Here is a 26,430-nt window from a genome sequence, read left to right on the forward strand (position 1 = left end):
AATTAAAAACTCAAATTCTAAAAATTGAGTTATTTATTGATATTAAAATTTGATTTGAAAGATAATTAGTTTTCAAAAATCTATATTATATCAAGCTAAAATAATTTGAGACTTAAATGAATAGTGCAATGAAAGAGGATTTTGGACTGCATTAATTCCGAGCTTGTCTAGGTGGGTGGGCATAATTAAACATAGCATTTGCCCGAAAAGACGAGAGGAGCAATGAATCCCCTATTCACGTTCAAAAGGAATAACGACCACAGTGGGTTGATTTGGAATTTCAATCCAAGTATTGAGAGTCGCAATTTATCGAGTTGCTTAAAGTTACAAGGGCTCAATTAACACTTCTTGTGTTGTATACGTACTCTTTTGCAATTAAGTCAGAAGCATCTTTCTTTAAAGAGAAACATAACTGCAACCCGTTTACTGTGTGAGGGGTAATGAGTTCCAATGCCGCTAGGCTGTGGCACTATGGCTCGACGTACTTTTTAATTTCCTTTCCGTCGTTTTAATTTATTTGTCTTACTTTTTCGATTTTTTTTACCTCTTTTAAACTTTGTACATAACATATTTAACCGCTTTTGGTAGATGTATAAGTTATCCCATGTAAATGAGATTGGGTGGGATAAGATGGATAACTTATCCCACCTGTATATAGGATTACTTATCCCACTTTTTATCCCATATAAATAGAATTGGGTGGGATAATTACCAACCAAATATGAGATAATTCTAATCCCATTGGACTAATAATACCATCCCATCCCATCCTATCTCTCCTGCCAAAGGATCCCTAAAAGTTACATTCTACAAATATTTAATTTACGGAAAAGGGCTAAAATTTCTCCTGAATTTTGAAAAATAGTTCAATCATACCCTTTGTTATATTTTAGGGCTAATTATACTCTTACCGTTATACTACGAGGTCAATTATACCCTTATGTCTAACAGCTGCCATGTGACATTATCTCAATCCTTCAAAATTATTTTTTCCTCAAATAATTTTTTACCCACTAAAATAACCCAATCCGACCCGATTCGAATTTTTTTTTCCAGCCAAAGTGATACAGACCCAACCCATTACCCCTTGACTGGAAAAAAAAATTCGGATCGGGTTGGGTTATTTTAGTGGGTAAAAAATTATTTGAGGGGAAAATAATTTTGAAGGGCTGGTACGATGCCACGTACCAGCTGTTAGACATAAGGATATAATTGACCCCATAGTATAATGTTAAGGGTATAATTGACCCTAAAGTATAACGAAGGGTATGGATGAATTATTTCCCAAAGTTCAGGGGTAATTTTGGCCCTTTTCCGTTTAGTTTAAGACTACAATCAAACAAATTGAAACGTTGTATAATGGTAATACCCACAAGTATTAGCAACTAAGGTGAAATGAACGAATAGGGGGCTGTGCATTTTTGTGTGTGTGTATGTTTTTGTTTGTGTGGTGCAGGGGAGGAGTAGCTTTGATTGTTAAGAGTACTTAAGAGTCTTCTGTACATCATGTGGTTCAAATTTGCTTCTGGTGGACATTGTGTTGTTAAGAGGAAAGTTGAAATGGACTTCATTTTAGAATTATCATGATGATTGAAGGTGATAAAACGGCACGAGGTAGACTTAACAACACATAAAAGGAAGTTGTGTCAATGGACCTCCAATTTCTTGAAATCCGTATGAACTTTATGAAGAACATAACATGATAGAAAGCAAATAATCCATATAGGCAATATGGACTGGTTAGATTAAGATAGTCGGTATTCACAGATTTATGTTAGATCCCGTATTTGATAAGAGTCTTTTAAGTTTGTTTAGAGATCTTATGACAGTGTAGGGATAGGTGCAAGATTCAGAGAATCTCTAATTTGTCTTAAAAGACAAAGAATTGAGTGGTAGAATGAAACGGCCCAAATACAATGGAATGTATATAGAGGATTCATATAGCGGACCTTACTCCTTAGCTAGTTTGGGCTCGAGGTGTAGTTGTTGTTACCTTTCCCAGCTGTGAGAACAGGTCCTAGAGGAAGGATATTCTAAAATTCCTTCTTATTAGAACTATTGCTGAAGCCCTGCAAGTTATCAGTTGCTGCCCATATTTGCATGATACGATATTACTTTTAAGCTAGCAATAGTTACATAATTCTAAGTTTCTAAACCTTCCCACACTTCCCATGGCGAATTACTCCATATTGGCAAGCCTATGCCCATCGGCTTCTGCAAAACATGCACGATGCTTCTTCTGTTCTATCCGGCAATTTCCTATGTTATCTGAAAATGGTCTCTCCAAAACCGAAATCTATATTCGAATTATCTAATTGGCTCTCATTCCAGCTTGACCTAGGGTGTAGTTGTCGGAGTTATGATTTCCTCCCTTACAGTTTCTTTTCCAAATCTCTATCACTAAATTCAATAATGGTCCCTACCTCACTCCACCCCCTGCATGTTCATAAGCTATATTCACATTGGTTGTTAATTGGTTTAAGAAAGATTTCGAGCTTATCATCAGCATGTCTCTTAAAGAGCCCTCGAGCGAAGAGGTTAAGATCAAATTCAGACTATTTCAAGTCCTTCAGCAAAACTCATTGGTATAACTTACCACTTACCTTACTTCACCCCATGTCTTAGCAAATTCTTATTGGTTTGAAAGACTCATGCTGAAATGATCGAGACCTGACTTTCAAGAACAGCAGCTGATAATTTCTTCTCTTTCATATTCCTCAATTTCACGTATGCTCTTTGAAATAGTCAACTAGCACAAAATGCAAGTGTAGAAGAAAAATATAAAAAGAAAGCTTAGTAGGAATCAACTGTTTGTTGTGTTTCTTTTGCTTTTAGTGGATATGTGAATGTAGGCTCTATGGTCATTTAATTATGAGCTCAACATTGTGTAAGAATAGGCATCTTAATCCTATGATACAAGATTAAATGATTCATATGGATGTGGAGAGGAGGAATATTATGATACTCCCTCCGTTTCAATTTGTTTGTCTGGTTTTGACTTGGCACAAAGTTTAAGAAAGTAAAGAAGACTTTTGAATCTTAACTAAAGATATGTAGAATCTACCAAAATGTCCTTTAATCTTGTGGTTTTAAACATGCCATGTGAAAATTTAAAATTAAAGAGTTGCCAAAAAAAGGAAAGATGCATTCTTTTTTAAACAGACTAAAAAGGAAAGTACGATAAACAAATTGAAAACAGTACCAGTTTCTCAAAAAAAAAAAAAAAAAAAGACAAACAAATTGAAATGAAGGGAGTATTACTGTTTAAATTCTCAGTAAAGCAGTAATATACAGGCTACTTTCTCTGTGATGGGTCCGATGTTTATCCTGCTAGTTGATGCTTGTTGCAATGTCGTCTATCACTAGTTTCCAATTTGTCGCACAATAAAAATAATTCTGGCTTTGGCTTTGCTGCAGGATTGACATTTTGAATTATATTCATATTGTCTAGTAGGTCTCCTTCCAAGCATGGAATTTCAGAACTAGTTGAATGTTGTTGTTTTTCAAAAAAGAATGATATAATAATTGTATCAATGTAGGGAAATCTGTATGTATAGAAATGGTATGCAAAAACTAGAGAACCTGTACAAAAACATGGTTCTCTATGAAGGACATACAACCATCTATACTAACTGGAACCTCATTGATGTACCAAAATTTACCAGGAACAAAAGACAAACCCTTATATGTACAAACATATCTTTGAAGGGGGCCAAAGCTAGCAGCTGCCTATTGGGACAAACGAGTAATTCAGTCAATTCAACAAAGAATTCCTTGCCAAATTAATATACCCTAAGGTTGAGGCCACTTAGGTAATTGGCAGTCAATAAAGTGTGTGCATGTTTTCTTGAATATCCATGTCCTCATTTCGTGCATATGATTCTAATATCCAGTTTCAATTTCAACAGCTTCTGCTTCCTTAAATTCATATAGAGAAGGATTCTATCAGTTATTTTTTGTGAAAGTGAATACAACACGCACATCCAGCAATCCAATCTATTGACTCGACTATTCTATAATAAAATCTTAAGGCATTTGCTCTTTGTCCTCAGTTATACATGTGATGCATGCTATGCTGAACCCACGGTAGAAAAGGTTTTGGCTCATATTGTGCTTGATGCGCAATTTTTTGTTTTTTGTTTTTTGTCTCCATTTACCCATTTTGGTCAACAATTATTGTTCACCAACACTATGACAAACCCTGAACTGTCTAATTTCCAGTTACAATGACAAACCCTGAACTGTCTAATTTCCAGTTACAACAATAGGATTGGGCTGGTTATCTGGCCTAGTTGGTCTAGGAAAAAAACTTTTTCATAATTATATTTCACTTTCTAAAGTATCCATTGCTCTCATACATTGCATAAATCAACCAAGTTTAGACTGTTGGTCCAACCCCAGTCAACTTGGCTCCAGAATTCTTCCCACTAGACTCTCTCTCTCTGTGTGTGTGTGATGTGTGTTTTTCATTGGTAATTTGATCAAAATTTTACGCAAAATGTGGCTATATGTGGACTCCTAAATTATGAGTATGGTAGGTTTACTCTGTATGCAACTTGTCTCTAGTCCTTCATTCATGCTTGCTCTATTTTCTCCTCTTGTGGTCTCTTACAAATATTATGATCTCTTCCTTGGACAAGTATTAATGCAGATATAAACATCTGATTCCTTGGTGGTTCAAGTCTTCAAGTGGTCTACCAACTTCCCTTTGGTCCGATTAAGAACATTTGCTTTTTAATGCAGATGTAGCTCCAAAGGTGCCCTTCAGGAGTCTCAGCATAAAACTAAAGTCACCATTTTGAAAACTACAAATCCAGCACAAGTATGTATGCTTCTCCATCCTTTAAATGACTACTCTTTACTATAAGAATTCAGTTAGAAAAGGGTAGCCCGGTGCACTAAGCTCCCCGGTCCGGGGAAGGGCCGGACCACAAGGGTCTATGATACACAACCTTATCCTATATTTCTGCAAGAGACTGTTTCCACGGCTTCAACCCGTGACCTCCTGATCACATGGCAGCAACTTTACTGGTTACACCAATGCTCCCCTTCAATTAAAAGGGAATTAGAAATAGTTTTCAACTACAAGATCTAGTTGAGCTGGTACAATTTGTAGGTGTTGATAAGAAAATTTTTAGGAATACTTGCACTTTTGCTCTTCAAGTTATTGCTAATTTCAATTTTCCCTGGATTATTGCGCGTGGCTGATGTTTAATTTATTTAAAAGGAGACAATTTGGTCTTTCCAGTGATGTAATCAACCAATCTTTAACAATCCCATAGGTTCCGGAGTCTTCCAGCCCCTTTTTCTTTTGCTCAATCCCTTATATCCTTGATAATCCTTCATCTTATCTTGTAATCCCTTATGGTACTCCTAAACTCTGCTTCCTACTTCTAGCAATTTTGCCGTCTGCCTTGCACACTGCATTTCTTTCCTGCCTTCCCCCTGGTTCAGAAATGGGGCTGCAGCACGTGCAATATGGGGAAGATTTGCATGCAAAGGTTGAGGTGTAATTAAATATCGGGTTGCAAGGTGCAGGGGAAGGTCTTAGAGCCAATTACTCAATGGTGAGTGGTGATTACTCTTTTGTTACTCAGTTCTCTCCTCCATATTGTTAAATATGGTGCATCAAACCATACACCACTCTCTGATAATTTACCAAACATGCCAGGATGTTGTTAAATATTGTCTTCCTCACAAAGATTAATTTGAGCTATTCTTTTTTTTCAATTTAATTTTGAGTAAATATCTCAAAAGGTCACTCAACTATGAGGAATTATGTAGCTAAAGACTTTCAATTTTGTTTTGTATCAAAAAAATTACTCAACTTAGGACTATTCTTTTATAAAATCACTCAACCAAATTTGTTATAAAAAAATCTGACATGGCAAAATAAATTAATTTTTATGCCATGTAAACATGAATCCCACAAATAAAACAAAATTACAGAAGACCCATATCTTACACCCGACCCATCCACCCACAAATCAAAATGGGTCTTCATCTAAAGCCTTTATTATTTTAACAGGATTATTCAATTTGGAACAGCCGGTGATTATGAAAACTCATCTTTGTAGGAAAACCAAGCTTTCTTTTTGGTTTTGTTTCATTGGGAGGGGGTTGAGATTATCACTTCTCTAAAACACCAAGTATTTATACTTGGTTCCTCTACCCCATTTACATGGAAGAATGTTTTACTGGCTTATTGCTGATGTTTATGATGATAACGTCTAATAAAATCCTTGAACTCGTCTCCTCATCAATAATTTAACAACTAATAGTATCTTTGGGCACAAAGATCGATTTAGGTCATTAGTTGAAGGAGAGATAGTTTTCTTTTATGTTTATATTTCACTTGTACCTTTATAGATGTTATCGAAATAACATATACTTCAACCAATACTGCATAATCTAGTATCGCGATTTCAGTATAGTCCTCTGAAGCTTAACCTCAACCCCCTCGCAATAAAACAAAACTGAAAAGAAAGCTTGGGTTTCCTACATAGATGAGTTTTCATAATCACCACCAACAACATACCGAGTGTAATCTCACTAGTGGGGTCTGGGGAGGGTAGAGTGTATGCAGACCTTAACGCTACCTTGGGGGTGGAGAGGCTGTTTCCAAAAGACCCCCGTCTCAAGAAAAAACATGACAAAAACGGTCAGATAAGAATTGACGAAAGCAAAGAAGCCATGGCAAAATAATATAAATAAGCATTATGAAGAAAAGTAACAATAACTGCAGCAAACTAATACGATAAACGAAGTACAAGAGACAACAAATAGTAACAGATAATCGAAGGGCAGAAAACTACAAAGATGATACTATCACCAGTTGTTCCAAATTGAATAATCATGAGATCTGCTGAAATAATACTCGATTTAGATGAAGATCCATTTTGATTTGTTGGTGGGTGAGTTGGGTGTAAGATATGGATCTTCTTTAATTTTGTTTTATATGTGGGGCCCATGTCTATATGGCATAAAAATTAATTTATTTTGCCATGTCATATTTTCTTGTGCAAAATTTGGTTGAGTGATTTTATAAGAGAAAAAGCCTAGGTTGAGTTATTTTATTAATACAAAATAAAATGGAATGACTTTTCCTACATAATTTTTCACATGGGTTGCCTTTCGAGACATTTACTCATTTAATTTTAGGTAATTGCTGAAGCAAATGGGAGAGAAAGAACAATGATTGAATATAAGTAGAGAAACGAAAGAAAGAATTACAGTACTGCCGGAAGAAAAAGTGTTCCAGAGGCCTAATTAACTGTGATTCCATCAGAAGATTGTAGCAGTTAAATATGCCCATGGAAAGGATCTCAGAAAGATTCCTGGATGCATGCATCTAGGTCCTCAAAATGGATTAATACTGCAACATCCAATTCACCAGAAGCATAAGAGTAACTCGTGGCCATGCAATAGTTCACACACTTCTGTTTGTTGGCCTTGTGAAATACTAGGACCACATGTATGAGTGGTGTATATACCTCTTCATCACAATGAGACAAATGTATTAATGAAAATAATTGAAGTTTAAGCTACCCTTTGAACTGTCTTCTTCTCGAACTTCATATTCATTAGAGCCTTTTGCTTGTCAAACCAATTCATGTGACTAGAATATGAGAGAATAGACCCACACGGGGCAGAGCTAGAGAGACGTAACGATTCAAAATTTGAAGTTTATAGATTCCTATAGCTATCCAAAAGTAATTTACAATATTAATTGAGTTCACAGTCACATATTTGTAGATATATAATGGATTTCTTAATAAAATTCAGGGTCTACGCAAAAGCTATTGGATTTCCGTGAATCCATAAACTATGTTCTAGATTCACTACTGGTGCAAGGGGTTTATTTGAATTCATCGGCGAAAAATTACACTGTATATATAAGGTCAAAAGTTTTTCTTTATGTATATGTAGCAAATATTGAATTTCCTTGCATCGTGTGTTTATTTTCTAATACTGTGAACCCTCTTAATCCTGATATCACCACTGACCCTACCCTCACTCCAGGTGGGGTGAAGAGGTATTCAAATAAGTATATCACTTGAGTCAAAAATTAGGCTTCTGCTTTTGTTTGTATAGCCAATTTTGTTCTTTTTCTTAAAACAAAAGAACATCACCTCACTCATTCACATGAATATCCCTTTCCAGATGTCACAAGCCACCATGGAAATTGAAGGTACTGCCATGACCAACAACAACATCAATCAGAGGAAACCCAGATTTCTTTGCCTTCATGGATTTCGAACAAGTGGTGCAATTCTGAAGAAACAAATTCTTGATAAATGGCCAACTCAAGTTGTGGAAAAATTGGATCTTGCATTTGTTGATGCACCTTTCCCCTCTCAAGGCAAATCTGAAGTTGAGGGAATCTTTGACCCTCCGTATTACGAATGGTACCAGTTCAATAAGGTTGCAGCCTTAAGTTCTTACCAACTTCGAAAGAAAAGAAAATGACTTTTATTTTTACTTTATTTTATAAACTGTTTGTTGTTTTTCGATACAGGATTCCAAAGAGTATCAGAATTTTGATAATTGTCTTGCATACATAGAAGAATGCATGATTAAGCATGGACCTTTCGACGGTCTTCTTGGTTTCTCCCAGGTATGTTTAATTTCCTTTTTCCCTTTTTCTTTATTGGATGTTTGGATATAAATTTGGTACAGTTTTTTTGGGTTTATTTTGGAAGAATTCGATATTGATTTTGTTTGAGGGAAAAATCTATTTTAAGAAGTTACCATATAATTTTTCTCTCCTCTTCCTTTTCTGCATTTCTTCTTGATTCTGAATGACTTTGACAGTTGACTCTTTTAAGTACTTTTCCTTTTCTTTTTTCACTTTCCAATTTGTGATACATGTATCTTTATAGAAAATTTGCACAATCTGATTCTGAGTATCTTTCTCTTATGATACAATTCAGGGGGCAATTCTCTCTGGAGCATTGCCTGGGTTGCAGGACAAGGTAAAGACTAGGCATTAGAAATGTTTTCCCCATATCGTTGATGTCTTCTTTTGTGTGTAAAATAAAAATGTTGATCGTCTCGAGAGACCGTTAGTGATCAATATGTCACAATTTGAATCATAATAATATTATTATTAGCTTATGATGGTTATTGATGATTATATGGTGTGATCTTGGCAGGGAGTGGGACTTACGAAGGTGCCCAAAATAAAATATCTTATAATAATTAGTGGTGCAAAATTGCAGAATAAACCACTGGCTGAAAAAGCTTATTCATCAGCAATTACATGCCCCTCCGTTCACTTCTTAGGTACTTTCTGTCCCTACAAATTATCAATACGTGTATGTTTTTTTCTTTGGTTGTTTTAAAGTACACGGTAGTATGATTCAAGCTAGCTCTATAAACTGGATGTGATACTGATAGTCAGAAGAATGACGAGCCACCATAATCAATAGTTGCAGTTATGAGTTTTTTTAATTGACTTATTAAACTTGTATTAGCTGAAAAATGCAGACTGCGGGGTTTAGTTGCCGAACTTCAACATGTTACTATAGCCAACAACATGTAAAAAATTCTGATCTAATTATATACACCTAATCTTTTTTTAAGCACAAGTTACATCTCTTGTTTTCAGACTATCAATCACTTATTATGGACAGTTACTGTAATGATTTTTTAAGTGTTCTAATAAGATGTAAAATTTAATTTTTCACACTATCAATATATTGAAGTTAAACTCAGGAAAAATATGTGCAGCCTTAAAAACGTTCTTCCCACTTATCACTTAGGTGCAAAGTTTTATTCCCATCAAAGTCCCTCCCCTTTTATCATCCGTTTCCCTACTATTCATGGACCGCTCTCACTTTTGTTTGGTACATTAAAAAAACAAATTAAAAAGATTTTAAAATCGTAATCATGGACCACCCACACACCAAAGCAGTTTAAAGAACAAAGGAAAAAGAAAAACGTTTTTTTTTCCCTGATTGATTGTGGATAAAAACAACAATGGAGAATAGGTATTCAGGGGCTATTAATGGATATTTTTAGGTGAGCGAGACTACCTAAAGAAGTATGGGATGGAACTCTTGGAATCATATGTTGATCCACTGGCGATCCATCATCCTAGAGGCCACACTATACCAAGATTTGGTAAGCCTCTGAAATTTTTTTATAAACTCAACTTCATTTAATGTTATATTCAATGTTGTTTAACAATATTGATAAATACCATCTTCTTTCTTTTTTCAGATGAGAAAGGATTAGAGTCCATGATTAGTTTCATTGAGAAGGTGCAAGCAGAATTAGCAAGTGAACAAGTTTGATAAAACCTTCTTCTTTTTGGAGTAGCTCCTCGTTTGGGAAATAATTTTTTCCTCTTTTTTTTTTTATTTTTTAAAAATAAATTTCTTCTAATAATTAGTGTTTTACGCCGTTGGAAGAAAAATATTAGGCCTTATTAGAAAGGTTACAGAACTATCGCCATGCTATTGTATTTACAGCGGTGCATTCGATTATTTTAGATCCTTGATGTATTTCTTTTGGTTAAAGAGAATCTTGGTTCATTTTCCATTATTTGCTTAAACTCAAAGTGAAATATTGGCTGTATACATCACATTGACCAATAGGCACTCTCTTACTGTCTTACATGTAACATATTGATAATCAGATCTTTTTTTTTTTTCCTTCGAAGGCAACGCTTCCTACCAAGTTGTGTTCGAATGGGAAAAAGAAAGTTATTTCTTATTAGTGGATCATTTCACTGTATTTTAGTATATAGATTCTAGAGATTTAATCAAAAGGGTCAATGTTTAAGAAGGAAAAGTCAACAACGCTATAGATGGCAAGAAACGTCATTCTTTTCACAAATATATACAAGAGATTGATCGTTTAAATTAAAATGGAGAAGGCTTATTTACGTCTCTTGAAAGTAAAGAAGAAATGGTAAGCAAATAAGAATGCATCCTAGTACTGTAGTACATATGTTAATGGGAAATCTTTAGCAAACTCAATCAATCCACTTTGATTTTTCTCAATAATGATGCTCGCACCTTGACTATTTCTTTCAATATGAATTTGTCCGTGAAAGATAGGATTAATGTCTCAAACTTGACGTTTTTATATGGATTTTCAAAGAAATATCAGAAATGTAATTCGTCTTATAATCTTTTGAAGGACATACATGACTATTTTAGTACGAATAATACATTACTCTTCTGCTATTTAAAATTGAATATCCATGTTTCTTTTGAACTATATTTTTTCAATACTCTAAATTAAATTAAGGTGCCCTTTGGCCATAAAAAAATTTAACTTTTTTCTGGAATCAGCGTTTGGCCATAAAAATTCCGAATACAACTTGAAGTTGTATTCCGGAATATCAAAAACTCAAAAGACTTGTTTTTCAAATTTTCTTCACTTTTTTATAATCACATTTCACCAAAAACTACAATTTCAAAAACTATGGCCAAATACAACTCCAACTTCAATTTTTTTTTTTTTGTATCTGTGAACAAACTGGGCCTAAGTTATGCAATACTTACGAGGGCTCAATTGCCACTTCTCATCCTATAAGTAGTCTTATGCAATAAAGTGGAAAGCCAAAAAAGAAGTTGAAAAGAAACATACCCACTTTACCGCGTGAGGTGCAATGCTGCTAGGCTCAAGGTACTTCCTTTGTTCAACCGTTCTATAATGGCATTCTATTTCACGCTTTCACTAATGTAAATCACTAATGGCAATGCCCACAACTTAGTTGAATTTCCCCTTCTGTGTGTATGTATGTGTTTTTGTGTGGTGCTGGGGGATGGGTAGCTTTGTTTGTTAAAAGGACTTAAAAGAGTCTTCTGTATTGATCAAAGTATTTGATAAGCACCCAAGGGTGCGGCCTAGTGGTCAATGAAGTGGGTCGAGAACCATGAGGTCTGAGGTTCAAATTGACAAAACATTAGTTGATTTCTTCTCATCTGTCCTAGTCGCGGTGGACAGAGCATTTAGGCGTAAAAAAGGGGGCACGTGAACCCATGATCGCCTCAGCAAAAATAGATATTTTATGGACATTTTTTCTAGAATTGATCCAATATTATCTGTTGGCACTCATGGTCCAAAAGGGTTGAATGGTGCACTTAGTTGAATGCTGAGTTATTTATCCAAGGATTAGGGATCGAATCCCCCTAAATACCTTTTTTGTTCCTCCCATTTTAGTGGTGCAACCATGTTCTAGAAATCCTAGATTCGCCTCTAGGACAGAGTCACTGGTGGGAGGTGGCAGGTATCCCGTGAAATTAGTTAAGGTTGTGCACAAGCTTGCCCAGACACCACAGTTATAAAAGAAAAAAGATCAAGTATTTGATAAGAGTCTTTTGAATTTGTTTAGAAAATGTATGACAGTGTAGGGATAGGTGAAAGAATTGGAGAATATCTAATTTGTCTTTAAGACAAACAATTGATTGGTAGAGTGAAACAGCCCAAATCCAAAGGAATGGATATAGAGAATTCATATAGCCGACCTTAACTTGTTTGGGATCGAGGTGTGATTGTTGTTACCTTTCCCAGCCGTGAATAACTCAATATAGTCCTAGAGGAAGGATCTTCTAAAAATCCTCAATGTTTATTAGAACTACTGCATTTCTAAAGCCCTGCAAATTATCACTTGCTGCCTATATTTGCATGATACTGTATTACTTTTAAGCTAACAATAGTTACATAATTCTAAGTTTCTGACTCTTCCCATGGCGAATTACTCCATATTTGCAAGCCTATGCCCATCACCTTCTGCAACACATGTCCGATGCTTCTTATGTTCTATCTGGCAATTTCCTATGTTAACTGAAAATGGTCTCACCAAACCGAAATCTACATTCAAATTTAACTAACTGGCTCCCATTCCAGCTTGACCTAGAGTGTAGCTGTCGTAGTTTCGATTTGCTCACCTCGGTTTCTTTTCCTAATCTCTATCACTAAATTCAATAATGGTCCCCTACTTCACCCCACCCCTTGCATGTCCATGAGCTATATTTACATTGGTTATTACTCGGTTTAAGCAAGATTTTGAGCTTATCATCTGCATGTTTCTTAAAGAGCCCTCAAGCCAAGAGGTTAAGGTGAGAGATTCAAACTATTTCAATTTTCAAGTCCTTTGACAAAACTCATTTTGGTGTAACTTAATATGTTTGTTAGCAAATTGTTTTAGGTTTGAAAGACGCTTGCTAAAATGGTGTAGACTTAATTTTTAGCAACAACAACTGACAATTTCTTCTCTTTCGTATTTTCTTACATGCTCCTCAATTTCACTTATTCTTTTTGAAACAGTCAAATGCACTGTGTAAGCTTTAGAAGAAAAACATTAAAAAAGAAAAAGCTTTAGTAGGAAGCAACTAGGAGGTGAAGATGAGGAATATTATGACATGACTCTTTAAAAATTCTCAGTAATACACTGGCTACTTTCTCTGTGATGGATCAGATGTTTACCATGCTACTTGATACTTCTTGCAACATCTTCTATCACTAGTTCCCGATTCGTCGACAATATAAATAATTCTTGCTTTGGTTAGCTGCAAGACTACGGCATTTTGAGTATTTTTCATATTGTCTAGTAGGTCTCTATGCAAGCATGAAATTTCAGAGCTAGTAGTTGAGGTGTTGTTGCTTTTTAAATAACAATAAGATGATGGTTGTATCAACGTATTGGAAATCTTCAGGAACAGATGCGGTACCCCAAAAGTATATAACTTATAAAAACATGGTTCTTTTTGAAAGACATACAACTATCTATACTAACTGGAACCTCATAGGTGTATCAAAAATTTACAAAGCGGCAAAAGACAAACCCTTTTATGTACAAACATATTTTTGAAGGGCCAAAGCTAGCAGTTTGAATATTTGGAAATGAGTAGTTCATTCAATTCAAATCATCATACCTCAGGGTCGGAGCTAATTACGAATTGGCAGTCAACAAAGTGTGTGCCTGTTTCTTGCGTATCCATGTTCTCATTTTGCGCATATGATTCTAATATACCAGTTTCAATTTCAACAGTTTCTGCTGCATTAAATTCTTACATACAAGGCTTCCATCAGTTATTTTTTGTGACAGTGAATGCAGCATGCACAACCAGCAATCCAATATATTGACTCAACTATCTTATACTATAATTCTAGGGCATTTGTTCTTTGTCCTTAGTTTTTCCATGTGATGCATGTTATTCTGAACCCACAGTAGAAAAGGTTTTGGCTCATATTGTGCTTGATAAGCAAATTTTTGTGCCTACTTTACCGATTTTGTTTGCCTGATCTGCAGTGGCAGCAATACGACTGAGCTGGTTATCTAGGCCTGTTTGTTTAGGAAAAATTCTTCCATACCTATAATTTCACCTTCTAAAGCATCCATTGCGTACCTAGATTGCATAAATCAACCAAGTTTGGACTGTTGGTCCTACCAAGGTCCACTTTGTTCTAGAAACACTTTCCCCTAGGTTTCTGGTTTCATGGATCTCGGGTTGTTGATCTCATGAACGTAAATGTTTCATTTCATTGGTAGTTTGATAAAAAACAATTATGCAAAATGTGTCTATATGGGTACTCCTAATTCCTTAATTTATATGAGTAGAGCGAGCTTTTTCCATGCAATTTGTCTTCTTAGTCCTCCATTCACTGCATGCTCTTATTCCTTCTCTTGTGGTCTCTTATTGCATTATGACATCTTGCTTCGTCAAGTATTAGTGCAGATATAGAACATCTGTGACCTTGGTGTTTCATTTCTATTTCTTGTTTTGAAAAATTGAGAAATGGACTAAAGCATTCATGCGTTCTCAGCTGGAGGAAAGAATGAGTGTTATGCCAACTTCTCATTACATTAGCCTTTTAATGCAGATGTAGCTTCAAAAGTGCCCTTCAAGAGTCTCAGCAGAAACGAAAAATCATGATTTTAAAAGATACAATTCGAGCACGTAACAAGTATGTACAGTTGTCTATCTTTTAAATGATTACTCATTATAGGAATCCAGTTAGAAAGGGAGCTAGAAATAACTTTGAACTACTAGATCAAGTTGAGCTGGGACAATTGGTAGGTGTTGATAAAAGAATTTTCAGAAGGACAACTTGCACTTTTGGTCATCAAGTTATTGCTTAATTTCAAACCCTGGATTATTGGACTTGACTGCTCTTTAATTTGTTTAAAGGAGACAATCTGGCCCTTTCAGTAATCAGTACTATCATAAACCAATCTTTAAGAACCCCATAGGTTCCAGTCTTCCACCCCCTTTTGCCTATACCCATCCCTCATATCCTTCATAATCCTTCACCAGACATTGCAACCACTCATGTACTCCAAAATTCTGCTCCCTACTTCTAGCAACCTTTCTGTTTGCCTTACCCATTTTCATTCCTGTCTTCTTCCTGGTTCAGTAATGGGGCTGGAAAATATGCAATAAGATGGGGAAGAATTGCATGCAAAGGTTGAGGGTAATTAAAGATGGGGTTGCAAGGTGCTGGAGAAGGTCTTAGAGCCACTTAGCTGTCATTTGGATGCCACTTACACACTTGCAATTACTCTTTTGCTACTCAGCTTTCACCTTCATATTGTTAGGAGCGGGGAGAGCTTCGGATAGAGCCAAAAATGACTGTATACATGTTGAGGAATAGCCTCTTTTCTAGTTTCTTGTTTGCACCCATGAGGTTCTTGTTTGTATAGAAGAGTGGGCGTCTTTTGCGGAAAATTATACTTTGATGCAGACTATCTACTTTTAGTGTACTGCTTTATTCGGAGACAATTCCAAATTAATAAGTTTACTACTTTCACGTTGTTTAACTGGTCAAAATATATTGCAGAGACAATAACAGATACAAGTAAATCCAATCGCAAGCTAGTGCTTTATACACCATGTATCTATCTGTAATCTAGAAAACTAAATAGTCAGCTGTACTAATAATAAATCCCATAACAAGCCGGTACTTTATACACCATTATCCCATCTCTAATCTAGCAGAATCAACTATACTAATAATCCCAAGATCATAATACAGTTGCATATCAATACACATATTATCTTCTCACCACATGAAATGAACCCTTAGAGGGATAATCATTGAAACTAATAGCTGTAGATTTTTTTTCCTGATTTAGTTGATAATTATGAAAAATTGGCTAGCTTTTAAGGAAAATGAGATTTAAACCTGTTAAGTGCAATGTCACCAGGTTTGTTGACAAATGTACGTGGAACAGAACTGCAAAAAGGAGAAGAAATAAACTAGGCGTGGATCTAGAATTTTCATCAAGTGGGGCAAACATATTCATAAAACAGATTTGGTAAGATTTTAAGATAATATCAGTCTTATGCAAAGGGTTGATGTGTGTAAAATATAACCATAGAAGGTGTCACGCCCCGAATCATGGCCTGGGCGAAACACGGCACTCGGTGCCTTACTGCATGTGACCGAGCGAACCACATGGCTTGTTGAATCATCATGAGGCATAACATGAGCGGAATATAACGTGAATGCATGATGAGCCTTTATAAAACGTAATAAGTCATAATACTTAATAAAAATACTTGTTTGAGCCAAAAAATGGCTATACGACTCCGAAAGTCTGACATAACATAACTGACTTGTCTAGTCTATGAAATCTCTATCATGAGTCTGACCGGAAAACATGCTTGCTGGGACAAGGCCCCCAACATACCTTAGATGCATAACTAATTATAAAACAAAGAGTTGACTAAACCCCGAATGAGATGGGGCTCACCAATAAGCTGATACGAGTGCTGTCCTACTAAGCACATACGTCGTCCTGTAAATCAGTACCTGCATCATGAAATGCAGGCCCCCAAGCAATAGAAAGGGGACGTCAGCACTTTGAATGTATTGGTATATAAAGCAACTGAATGAAATAACATGAGACATAAAATAATAATGATAAGAAGTGAAACTGAAACCTGGTCATGAACATGAATACATACATATATATAACATGGTAAAAATATCATAAGTAGGGAGAGCAATAACTTATAACCGATCCATGGTCTGGTGCATGCATTCCGCCAGCAGAACACTCGGTCCTTGCCAGGGAACATGAGATTTAATAAAATATGAAAGGATCCAGTCATTATGAGAGATCGTCCGGGACATGAGTGGAGCGATCCTCATCCTACGGTGGCTACGTAGTTTTAGGCTATCTAAAGCCCTTGTCGGTAATTAAAGCAACTCCCAAAAACATGAACATGTAAAATAAGTGGCACTTGCTGCCCATGGTTTTCATGAATATAGCTTGCTGGTACATGGATATCATAAATTATAGCTTGCTTGCATGAACTTGTAAAACATGTATAGTATTTTCTTGAAAATAGCATAATATAATAAACTAGCATGCATGAACCCATGGAATGAGATATATGGGGTTTTCATAGATTGCGGACGATTCTTAATAATCATAAAGAAATATTAAGAACTCAATGATGGAACTATAACAATTCATACATAATATAATCATGGACATAGACCTACGGTTATCATGAGCATGGTATAGAAACCCTAGTTTTTGTAAAGAATCATAATTTATGGATTATGAGGCGTGGGGAAGAACGATGATGTTCCCACACGTAGATAGTAACTCTACATACCTAGTAATGCTCCAAACTTGAATTAAAGATTTTAACTTTGAAGAAGATTTCCAAAATCTTGAATTCTTGAACCTTGAGATGAGTTTTCTTGAAAACCCTAGTTTAGGAACAATGATTTCTTGCTTAGATTATTAGAGTATATGTTAGAATTGAGTTGGAAGGGTTTGGATTGACTTACCTTGATGTTTTGGATTGTTGGTAGGGCTTGGAATTGTGAATAATTAAATAAAAGAACTCAAGGCTTGAATTTATACAAAAGTGAGGCGGAAATTATATGGACATATTATACGGTCCGTATAAAGTTACGCGGTCCGTATAATATGACCATATTTTATCATGGCACAAAACAGAACGTCGGATTGAGGTTTCGTGAAGTACGGACGACTTATACGGTCCGTATAAAATTTTATGGGCTGTATAAGTAGTTCGTATAACATGATCAGTGAACGGACTGCTCTGTACTCCTTCAGTAAAATGGCCATAACTTTTTGTACAGATGTCCCCTTGACCCCCATAATACCGTTGGAAAGGTATTTCAAAGGGCTACAACTTTCAAGAAGGAAGTTTTCATAAATTCCTAACGCAAGTACCCGAAAACAGGCCATAAGTACAGACTATCCTAGACTTAGACGAATTTAGAAGGCCTTAAGACCTTCACTTTTTTGTTTGACTTCAAAACGACTGTTTATCACCCGAGTTCATCCCAAATAGATTCGTATAGCTAAAATATCACCTTTATACTAGATTCATACATTCATACCTAATTCGGATTTACGGGATGTTACAGAAGGTGTTGCAATTAAGAAGAAAATAAAAAGAAAAAGAGCAAATAGGATACATTTTTATTTTGATAAAGTTCATAATAGATTTCCGAGAGTCCTACATGTCATGAATTAATTATAAAATATTTCAGTATCTACATATTCTACCTGCCTTTGCACTCTAAATTCCTTTGTAGTAAGAGTCGTATGAGGTATCAGTATTTTATTGCAGCTAATTAGATGCATCATTTGTAGTATTTAGAAAATTTACAGTCAGTATTATGTTTAATGGCTAGAGGGTTGGATAACTACCAGTCTACCACAAGACAATGTAAACCACCACTTGTAAGAACAAGTAGAGAATAGATAGCCTGGATTCACTGAGGTAACTTTTTCACTTCCAAGCTATTTAGATCCACATCAGTGAAAAGTTTTTTCAGCCTTAGAGACTAGTTTTATTATTTATGAATATCTACTGCTGGTTTTATACAGTTCTTTCTTTCTTTAGAGCCTTATGAAATTTTGGATTGCTTGCAATAGGTAAGAATCCCCCCAAAGTGGAACTCTCAGCCTTGATAAAGATTTGGTTTTAAATTCTACGCATTTCAGGTATTATGTCATTTTGAGGAGGCTGCCAATTTGCAAGTGGGAGAATAAATCAATTAACTTCCTGACTGGTATTGTCGGCATTCGGAATGAACATGTAATGTCGACTATCCTTTTCTTTTATGACTTGACTTCTACTATTTGTAAAGGCAAGTGTACACTATGGTGATTGATAAAGTTGTGTTATCTTTCAAAATTTGATTTGTGCATACTGCATATACGTAGGTATAATTACGTGTTTACATGGGGGTAGGTACATAAGGTGATGGACAGAAATTCATCAATACTGATTGTGGCTGAGCATCTTCTCCTAAATCACAAATGACTTCTGCATCATTCGTGAATATGTCCACTGTTAACTAAAATCAATGTTCCTCAAGTAGTGCATGCTCAAAGAATATAATGTAAGATGTGCGGTCATACAAGACTAGACAAAATTAAAGCGGTCACATTCGCATGAAGGTTCAAGTAGCACACATCGAGGATAAAATAAGATAAGGTCGCTTGAGATGATTTGGTCATGTCTTATGTCAACCACCATAGGCGCGGGTCAATATATCATGTGAAACCATGGTGAGCGAAGGTCTTAAAAGGGAACGAGGTAGGCCTAAAATCACTTGGAATGAAGTTGTCTCAAAAGACCTACAATCTCTTGGGATCCATGCAGATTTAGCGAAAAATAGGACACAATGAAAGAAAAAGATCTGTATAGGTGATACCTATTAGTTGAGAATATGTTTTGATCATATTAACACTTCTACTCTACGTCCTATGCTTTTCTAGGAGTTGTTTACCCTTACGAATGTATTTTATGTTCATAGAATATAATGAACTTCTTGTACTTTTTATTTTTCTGTGATTATTTTGTATCATATTGGCCTGAGATGGGTTTATATCGAGTAACGTGGTCCGTGAGTATTCATATAGCTGACCCCGACTTGTTTGGGATTGAGGAGGAGTTATTATATTTATTTGTCTATTTTTAAATTTGAGATCATCTTAAAGTTTCTATTTGCATCTCCATGTTATGGGTGAACTCTCTTGTACAACAGAAACAAGAATATAGATGCTAAATTCAACAGAGTGGCATCAAGATCTATGTTGTCTGATGCATTTGAGGTGGGAGTTGCAGACAATGTTTCCTCGGGTTAAATTGTATGTCATCATCTTGCATGTCGAGAGATGTTTCAGTGAAAGGGAGACAACATGGAGTTCCTAGGGTAAATTTTTTGTTCTATTCACTTCATAATTGAGTTAGATAAGTCCTCTTTTTCTTTTTCAAAGGAGTTATATAAGTCTTTGAATATGCAGAGTTTGATAAGAAAATATTTAAATGCTTCATGACGATTGTTCCTTTTGTAAATAAGCTGATTATGTAGGACAATTTGGAGTCGCCAGCATCAGTGTGTCGTCATTAACTCTGATGCTTAGTTCAAACCATCCTGGAGATAGTTATCGGGCAATCATGTTTTTATAGACTAAACCGAAAGGCAAATTATTGATTGCATAATGTTGCTTGGTCATGGTTAACGGATCAAAACATGATGAATTTTTCACTTTCTTGTTTCACTTCTTTAGAAATTGCCCCATGTGGATGATGTAGACTTGCTATTATGTTTGCTTGTTTAGTACTTTAATTAAATCATTTCTTCTTTGGTTGGTTTGAGTGGGATGGATGGCTCAAGGAGGATATGACATATTTGTTCCTCTTCTAAGTAATGACTCCATACTCTACTATACTCTAGGTTCTAGAGATGTGCACTAATTAAAGTTTGACTTGGTGATTATACATTTTTTAGTCAAGAATATGGTACATATAAAAAAAGCTTGAAAGCAAAGCCTTGCATGTATTTGATCAAGATTCTGGCTATGCTTAACATCATTTCAACTAGGTAGACCTATAGCTAAGAATTTTGGGAGTGTTTCTTTTATAGATTCTTGTTGATTAATATTGTATGTTTGTACATATCGCAATTACTTGAAATTTAAAAGAGTGTAAGGCTGAATTGGGACCACCAAGAAAATACTTGAGGGATTTCTTTTCAAAGTTTTTTTGACCACTTGAACCTCAAAACTTTGATTCTTTCCTTTTTCTGAAAGGCCATCTTGATGGAGAGTGACCAGACCACTTTTTTCTCCAGAGGATATGTTTTCATTCTCCTTGAAAGAATTATTTAAAGATATCTGCAGATTTTTCAATTTTCAGGTTATTTTTGTGGATTAGAATTGGAATTGAAAGCCACTGCACCATACATTTATACATCAGAGAATGACAAGTACTAAAGGGAAAGTTGGGGGGAGGGAGAAGTTTTCTTTTACTTTCTTTTGAGTTCTAAAGTTGAAATGATTAGAAGATTCCCTTCTTTTTCTCACTCGAAATCAATGCATCATCTTTGCTCAAAGTTTTATATCATCAATGAGTTTTTAGAGGCTGTGCTTTGTGTTTATCATTTCAGTAGTGGGTGAACATGTTGGGATTAAACTTTTTTTTTCGTCTTTTCTTTATAGGAAAGAGAAAAGAAAAAGAATTAGAGTGATTTTTTGGAGACCATCACTGGCATTGACCAACGTTACCTCAATATGACTGAATCTTGAACCTTTCATAGTTACGAACTTTTATTATAGATTTGATTTAATCAACCCATGAGGAAATTAGGAGTTTATTATATGAGGAAATACAAAGGCCAATCCAGAATTTAGAGTTAGTGAGTTCAGAATGATTATGAACTTATTGAATGTATATATTTCAGTTTTGCATTTATAGATATAGTTCGAGTTGAATGTAAGCCGCAAAACTCGCTCAAGATTCGCGTTTGAGGAAACCCATCGACCCCTACCCCACCAAAAAAAATTCAAATTGCAAACCATTGACTAGATGAATTCATGATTTCTTTTACACGTGTCATTGAGAGGGAGCATAGAAACTGGCCCGCCCAAGAATTTGCAGGTATAGTGTGTACCTGAGGGCTGAGAATATGGCTAGACCAGAATAAAATACCTGATTGGACCTGCAAAGAGTTAGCTAAGTAGTCACGAATCAAAATAATTTCAACCAAGTGTGGTGTGACACTAGTTTTTTTCTTTGAACATCAGTGGCTCTTGTCTTTAAGGACTGATTCTACTACACATCGCATGGTGCCATTTTGTGTCAAGTCAATTGATTTAACTTGGTAATATCTCGAGCCATTTTCTAGGTTTTATTTGAGACTTTTTTATTTTGTTTATTTGAGATTACTCCCCTCAAAGTTCCTCACTTGCAGAACTTGGAAAGTGTGGTTCCCTCTGAAAGGATTGTCGTATGTTTACCATTTTCTTTACAATTAATTATAACTTAGTATCTCGTAGATAGTCCAAAAAGAAAACTGCAAATAAAATTACAAATTGAGCTTTTAATTTCAATGTTAAACCACTTTTTCCTAATTCCTGCAGCTGGGAAGTGAGTTTAAGGAGGTATTAGAGAAAATAATATTGGTATTAGTTTTGATATTATTTAATCTCTTATTTGGTAGTGTTTTCAACCTATGTATAACTAATAACTATATTAATTATACACCCTATTAAGTACTATTCTTATACTATATAGTAAACCATGCCATTAACAATACTATGCCTATTCAGTACTATTTAGAAAATATGTAATACATGTTATTTAATACAACAATCCAAATAATCGACAAAAAATAATGTCAGTATAACCAATCTCAATATTATTAATAGAAGTATTATTTTTATACACGCTACCAAATGACCCCTAAGTGAGATATTACCTTAACAACATCAGAGTCACAATTGAAAAAGTGAGTAAAACTTTAGAAAGTGTCGAGTTAGGTCATGCATACAATTACAAATAGGCCTTCTAGAGCAATAACTTGTTGACATTATAGGCTGTTTTCTTTGTACAACTAATCTTTTTAAGAAACCACAAGGATTCATGTATTCGGAAGTAAACATGTTTTCTGAAGTCGCAGGAAATCATTAGGGGAAACTAAATAAATAAATAGATAGATAAAAACATACAAAGAAACAAAAACAAAAGCACACACAGAGACACACAATATTGATGCTTACCTTATGAGTTGGCCTTTTGTCTTCTGAGTCTTTTCTTTATCATGTGATGTTTGGTAACATCTAGGTTAGAGACCTTTGCTTGTCAAACCAATTCATGTGACTATAATATGAGAGAATAACCCCACCCAAGGCGGAGCCAGAGAGGCGCAGGGGGATTTATCTGAACCTTATTCGTTGGATAATTATATTGTATATATATATCAATGTTATCATAAACTAAAATTTTCGGTTCGGTCTTTATACGTAATAGATGTTGAATCTCCTTAATCTTTTCGTATATTTTACTTCTTTAAATTTTAAATCCTCTTGATAAAATCATGGCCCGCCCACTAAATCCCCACCCTGCTCACTCTCAGGTGGGGTGGATAGGCATTCAAATGAGTATATCACTTAAGTCAAAAATTAGGCTTCCGCTTTTGTTTGTATAGTGAATTTCAAGTTCATGCCAACTTTTCCAAGAAAGCGTTTGTTATATTTCTATTTCTTTCTTAAAACAAAAGGACAACATCTTACTCGTTCACATGATCCATCACACGCAAGCATGACAAGAAATCTAAGTAAATATAATTCATGTCTTCTATAGTGGACAAACAAATTTCTTTTTAGAAATAGGGGAAAGAAGAAAATAATTTTTTTATTCAAGACACAAACATTTTGTAAAATTAATTGCCCATCAATCTGATCTGTTTTTTTTAAAAAAAAAAAAAAAAAAAAGTGTGTGATCCGATCAGAAGGCAGGCCGAACTAACAAGCACAAAGTCTCAGTGGCTCCAAAATATTTAGATCTACCTATATATTAGTAGAATATATTGCTGGTGTGGTATCTCCCAACGAATTTATTTCAAACTCAAGATTTTAACATTTACCTGTTGATTGCTGCAAAATTTATTTATTTATGTTTCTCCCTATAAAACTTTAAACTTTCAATATTATGTAATTGAGCGGCATCTAACAAATTTATTGTTCTTCCACATGTGACATATCAAATCAATCAATTATATGTCTCAAATTCAAATTAGTTGGATCGATTATATTATGCATCATTTATATACCTTTCACTTCATTCCACTATTCAAAGAAAAAACTAATAATAATCAGATTATTTTTATGCGGACTCCATACGAGTCTAAATATTAGAAAGTTAAATGGGACAGCCTTTTTAAAAACAAAATAGGATAAGATATCATTTTATTTTAAGAAAGGGAAAACAAACAGAAGAACACACGTATGCATTAAATAGAAAAATGAAGTGTGGAAAATAAATGAAGAAAGTGGAGGAGCACGAAGAGAGGAAAGAGCATATACTTTAGTGGTTGACCTCGTGCTTAGTTCAGCCATTAATGTGCTTAAACAGACAAAAGTTGTGCATAAACCCCTAATCCCTCTTTTGGATTCACCGACTTTTAATTTTCGAACACCACCCACCCCCCTCAATTCCATTATTCTACGTTAACAAAGACTGATTCGAGATAAATCTAACTATTGGATAGATTATACTCCTCCGATTAAAAAAAAAGTGTCCACGTAATCTTTATTTTATTATTCAAAAAGAGTGTCCATTTATCAAATCAAAAAAAAATTAATCTTATTTTTTTAGATTTACCTTATTAAGTGTTAAGTAAATAAATCTCAATACTTATTCAATTAGAGATAGTTTAGTCAAATTAACTATTTTTGTCTAGGAGTTAGTATTTTCTTAAGAAGAGTATTATTTCTTGTCGTATTATAATTGTCACACACCAGTAATCTGAGCAATTTGAATAATAAGCTTACAATAGTATCAAGAAAAAAAAAAGTAAGGCAAACAATAAAATAAGATTATCAAATACGAGTAATAAGTAAATGCAAGATAAGAAAAAACAATTATAATGCGATCACATAAAATTAATCGTTACGTAAAATGATATATTTCATCGTTGCACGATAACAAATTTCACAATACGATACAATAAAAATTAAGTAAAATTCAAACCAAATATTGTACTTAAATTAACAACCATCCAACAATTTGTTAATGTGATGAACTCTATTATATAGCTACATAAATGTCTATTACTTATTCTAGGCTAAAAGCTTTAAAGATCTTTCTTTTTTTAAAAAAAATTACATCTAATCAAAGTGCATCACATAAAATATAATTGGTTTTCATTTACTCTATTTGTTACTATTACCTCCGTCGTATTTGACAAAAAAAAAAAAAGGTACAAACAGCTATGTGAATAGTACAATTGAAAGAAGCGCGTATGGCGCTGACGAGATCATTGGCCAAACGGGACATGAAACAGTGTTTCATTTGTGATTGTGAGTGATGCTCAGAACTCAGAAGTAGTATTAATTAAGTAATTAAAGATGATTACTGAATTTAATACATCTTTATGCATAAGAAAGGTAAGAGGGGTTGCATTAATGTATTCCACCTCCCATACCGTACACGTGGCCCACCAAACTCAATGATCAGTCTAGTAGGGGTCCACCCTTTTCAGATGATTTGGACCAAATTTGCTAAAGGACCTCAACTTTGTAGCTTAAGCACTTTGATGTATGTGTCTTACCTAATTTGCTCTGTCAGTGTCTAGTGAACCTCTTACTGATTGCTTTCTATTTCTTCTTTTTTCTTAGTTGTACATAAATTGTCATTCATCTTTTATTTTGTTGCATTCAAGTCACTAAACAAGTATTTCATAACCAAAAAGTCATTTAATTTTGCTAAGGTATATCATATTAAATGTTTTATATTTTCTTTTAATTATTTTCTGTGATAATTAGGCAAAATTGAATAATTTTTTTTTTATTATAACAGATATTTTAGTGACTTCAATGATAGTTTGGTAAAGTTAAATAAAGTTCGGTACAATTAAATAGTTTAATGACTTTAGCGCAATAACGTGAAAGTTTGAGTGACCAACTACTATATTTTTGTGTTTATTAAGTTGTCCATACTAATTAATTATGTCAGATGTGTCCATCAGAAGTAGTCTTCAAACGCTTAGGATGGCCAAGAATCAAGATTGAAAGATACTTGAGCCTGTCCTTATTGTTAGGTCACTTTCCATGTATTTCTCTTGCACTGTAGTCACTTTTTTTTCCTCCCAAGGCCTGAGAACCTTTTTTTTTTTTTTTTCTCTTTCTGAAAGTGAAAAGCAAACCATTCTAAAAACACAGAATAAAATCCTCCTAATGAACCCATGATTGACAAGTAAATAGTGCTCTTTTACTCCTTCAAAGGATTGATAGTCAATTTCCAAATAAGCTATAGTAATACTCATGTATCATATCTTGCTTAGTGAAAGATCAAGAACAAAGTTTGACTTGTGAATAAGAGTAGAAGGTCTATAAAATTTTGAGAAGCAAGTAGGAAAAACAAAAATGGTGTGATGGTCCACTTATCCTACAAATGTTTAGACAAA

General features: G+C 34.6%; 2 protein-coding genes across 30 annotated transcripts; both read left to right on the forward strand.

Annotated features, from left to right (window-relative positions):
- Positions 1 to 196: 196 nt before the first annotated feature.
- Positions 197 to 10,364, forward strand: LOC132627592 (uncharacterized). Of its 3 annotated transcripts, XM_060343004.1 has the most exons (8): positions 211 to 481; positions 4,744 to 4,822; positions 8,164 to 8,424; positions 8,519 to 8,617; positions 8,934 to 8,975; positions 9,156 to 9,285; positions 10,024 to 10,125; positions 10,225 to 10,364. In XM_060343004.1, exons 1-8 carry the CDS (start codon positions 441 to 443, stop codon positions 10,296 to 10,298), a joined length of 828 nt encoding a protein of 275 aa, XP_060198987.1. In that variant the 5' UTR covers positions 211 to 440; the 3' UTR covers positions 10,299 to 10,364. The 3 variants fall into 3 exon arrangements, with proteins under 3 accessions (XP_060198990.1, XP_060198987.1, XP_060198988.1); XM_060343007.1 differs by lacking the exon at positions 10,225 to 10,364 and having other exon boundaries at positions 197 to 481; positions 9,993 to 10,130; XM_060343005.1 differs by lacking the exons at positions 211 to 481; positions 4,744 to 4,822 and adding an exon at positions 7,766 to 7,900.
- Positions 10,365 to 11,264: 900 nt separating this feature from the next.
- LOC132627594 (uncharacterized) lies at positions 11,265 to 22,171 on the forward strand. 27 transcript variants are annotated; one of them, XR_009577914.1, is made up of 6 exons: positions 11,265 to 11,640; positions 14,842 to 14,925; positions 16,166 to 16,276; positions 18,959 to 19,052; positions 20,008 to 20,175; positions 21,464 to 22,157. XR_009577914.1 is itself a non-coding variant. In XM_060343010.1 (6 exons), exons 1-5 carry the CDS (start codon positions 11,624 to 11,626, stop codon positions 20,172 to 20,174), a joined length of 393 nt encoding a protein of 130 aa, XP_060198993.1. In that variant the 5' UTR covers positions 11,265 to 11,623; the 3' UTR covers position 20,175; positions 21,464 to 22,171. The 27 variants fall into 27 exon arrangements, 11 of the variants coding, with proteins under 11 accessions (XP_060198993.1, XP_060198991.1, XP_060198992.1 ...); XR_009577913.1 differs by lacking the exon at positions 21,464 to 22,157 and adding an exon at positions 20,335 to 20,600; XM_060343010.1 differs by having other exon boundaries at positions 20,088 to 20,175; positions 21,464 to 22,171.
- The last annotated feature ends 4,259 nt before the right edge of the window (positions 22,172 to 26,430 follow it).

Source organism: Lycium barbarum, chromosome 2 (assembly GCF_019175385.1).
Source record: "Lycium barbarum isolate Lr01 chromosome 2, ASM1917538v2, whole genome shotgun sequence".
NCBI lineage: Eukaryota > Viridiplantae > Streptophyta > Magnoliopsida > Solanales > Solanaceae > Lycium > Lycium barbarum.

Coding starts and splice junctions, on each gene's coding strand:
- LOC132627592 (XM_060343004.1), top strand. CDS start 441: ATGAGTTCCAATGCCGCTAGGCTGTGGCACTATGGCTCGAC. Junction 9,286..10,023: donor CCCCTCCGTTCACTTCTTAG/GTACTTTCTGTC, acceptor GGATATTTTTAG/GTGAGCGAGACTACCTAAAG. Junction 10,126..10,224: donor CCACACTATACCAAGATTTG/GTAAGCCTCTGA, acceptor TTCTTTTTTCAG/ATGAGAAAGGATTAGAGTCC.
- LOC132627594 (XM_060343010.1), top strand. Junction 14,926..16,165: donor ACAATTCGAGCACGTAACAA/GTATGTACAGTT, acceptor CAATGTCACCAG/GTTTGTTGACAAATGTACGT. Junction 19,053..20,087: donor TCGGCATTCGGAATGAACAT/GTAATGTCGACT, acceptor TGGGAGTTGCAG/ACAATGTTTCCTCGGGTTAA.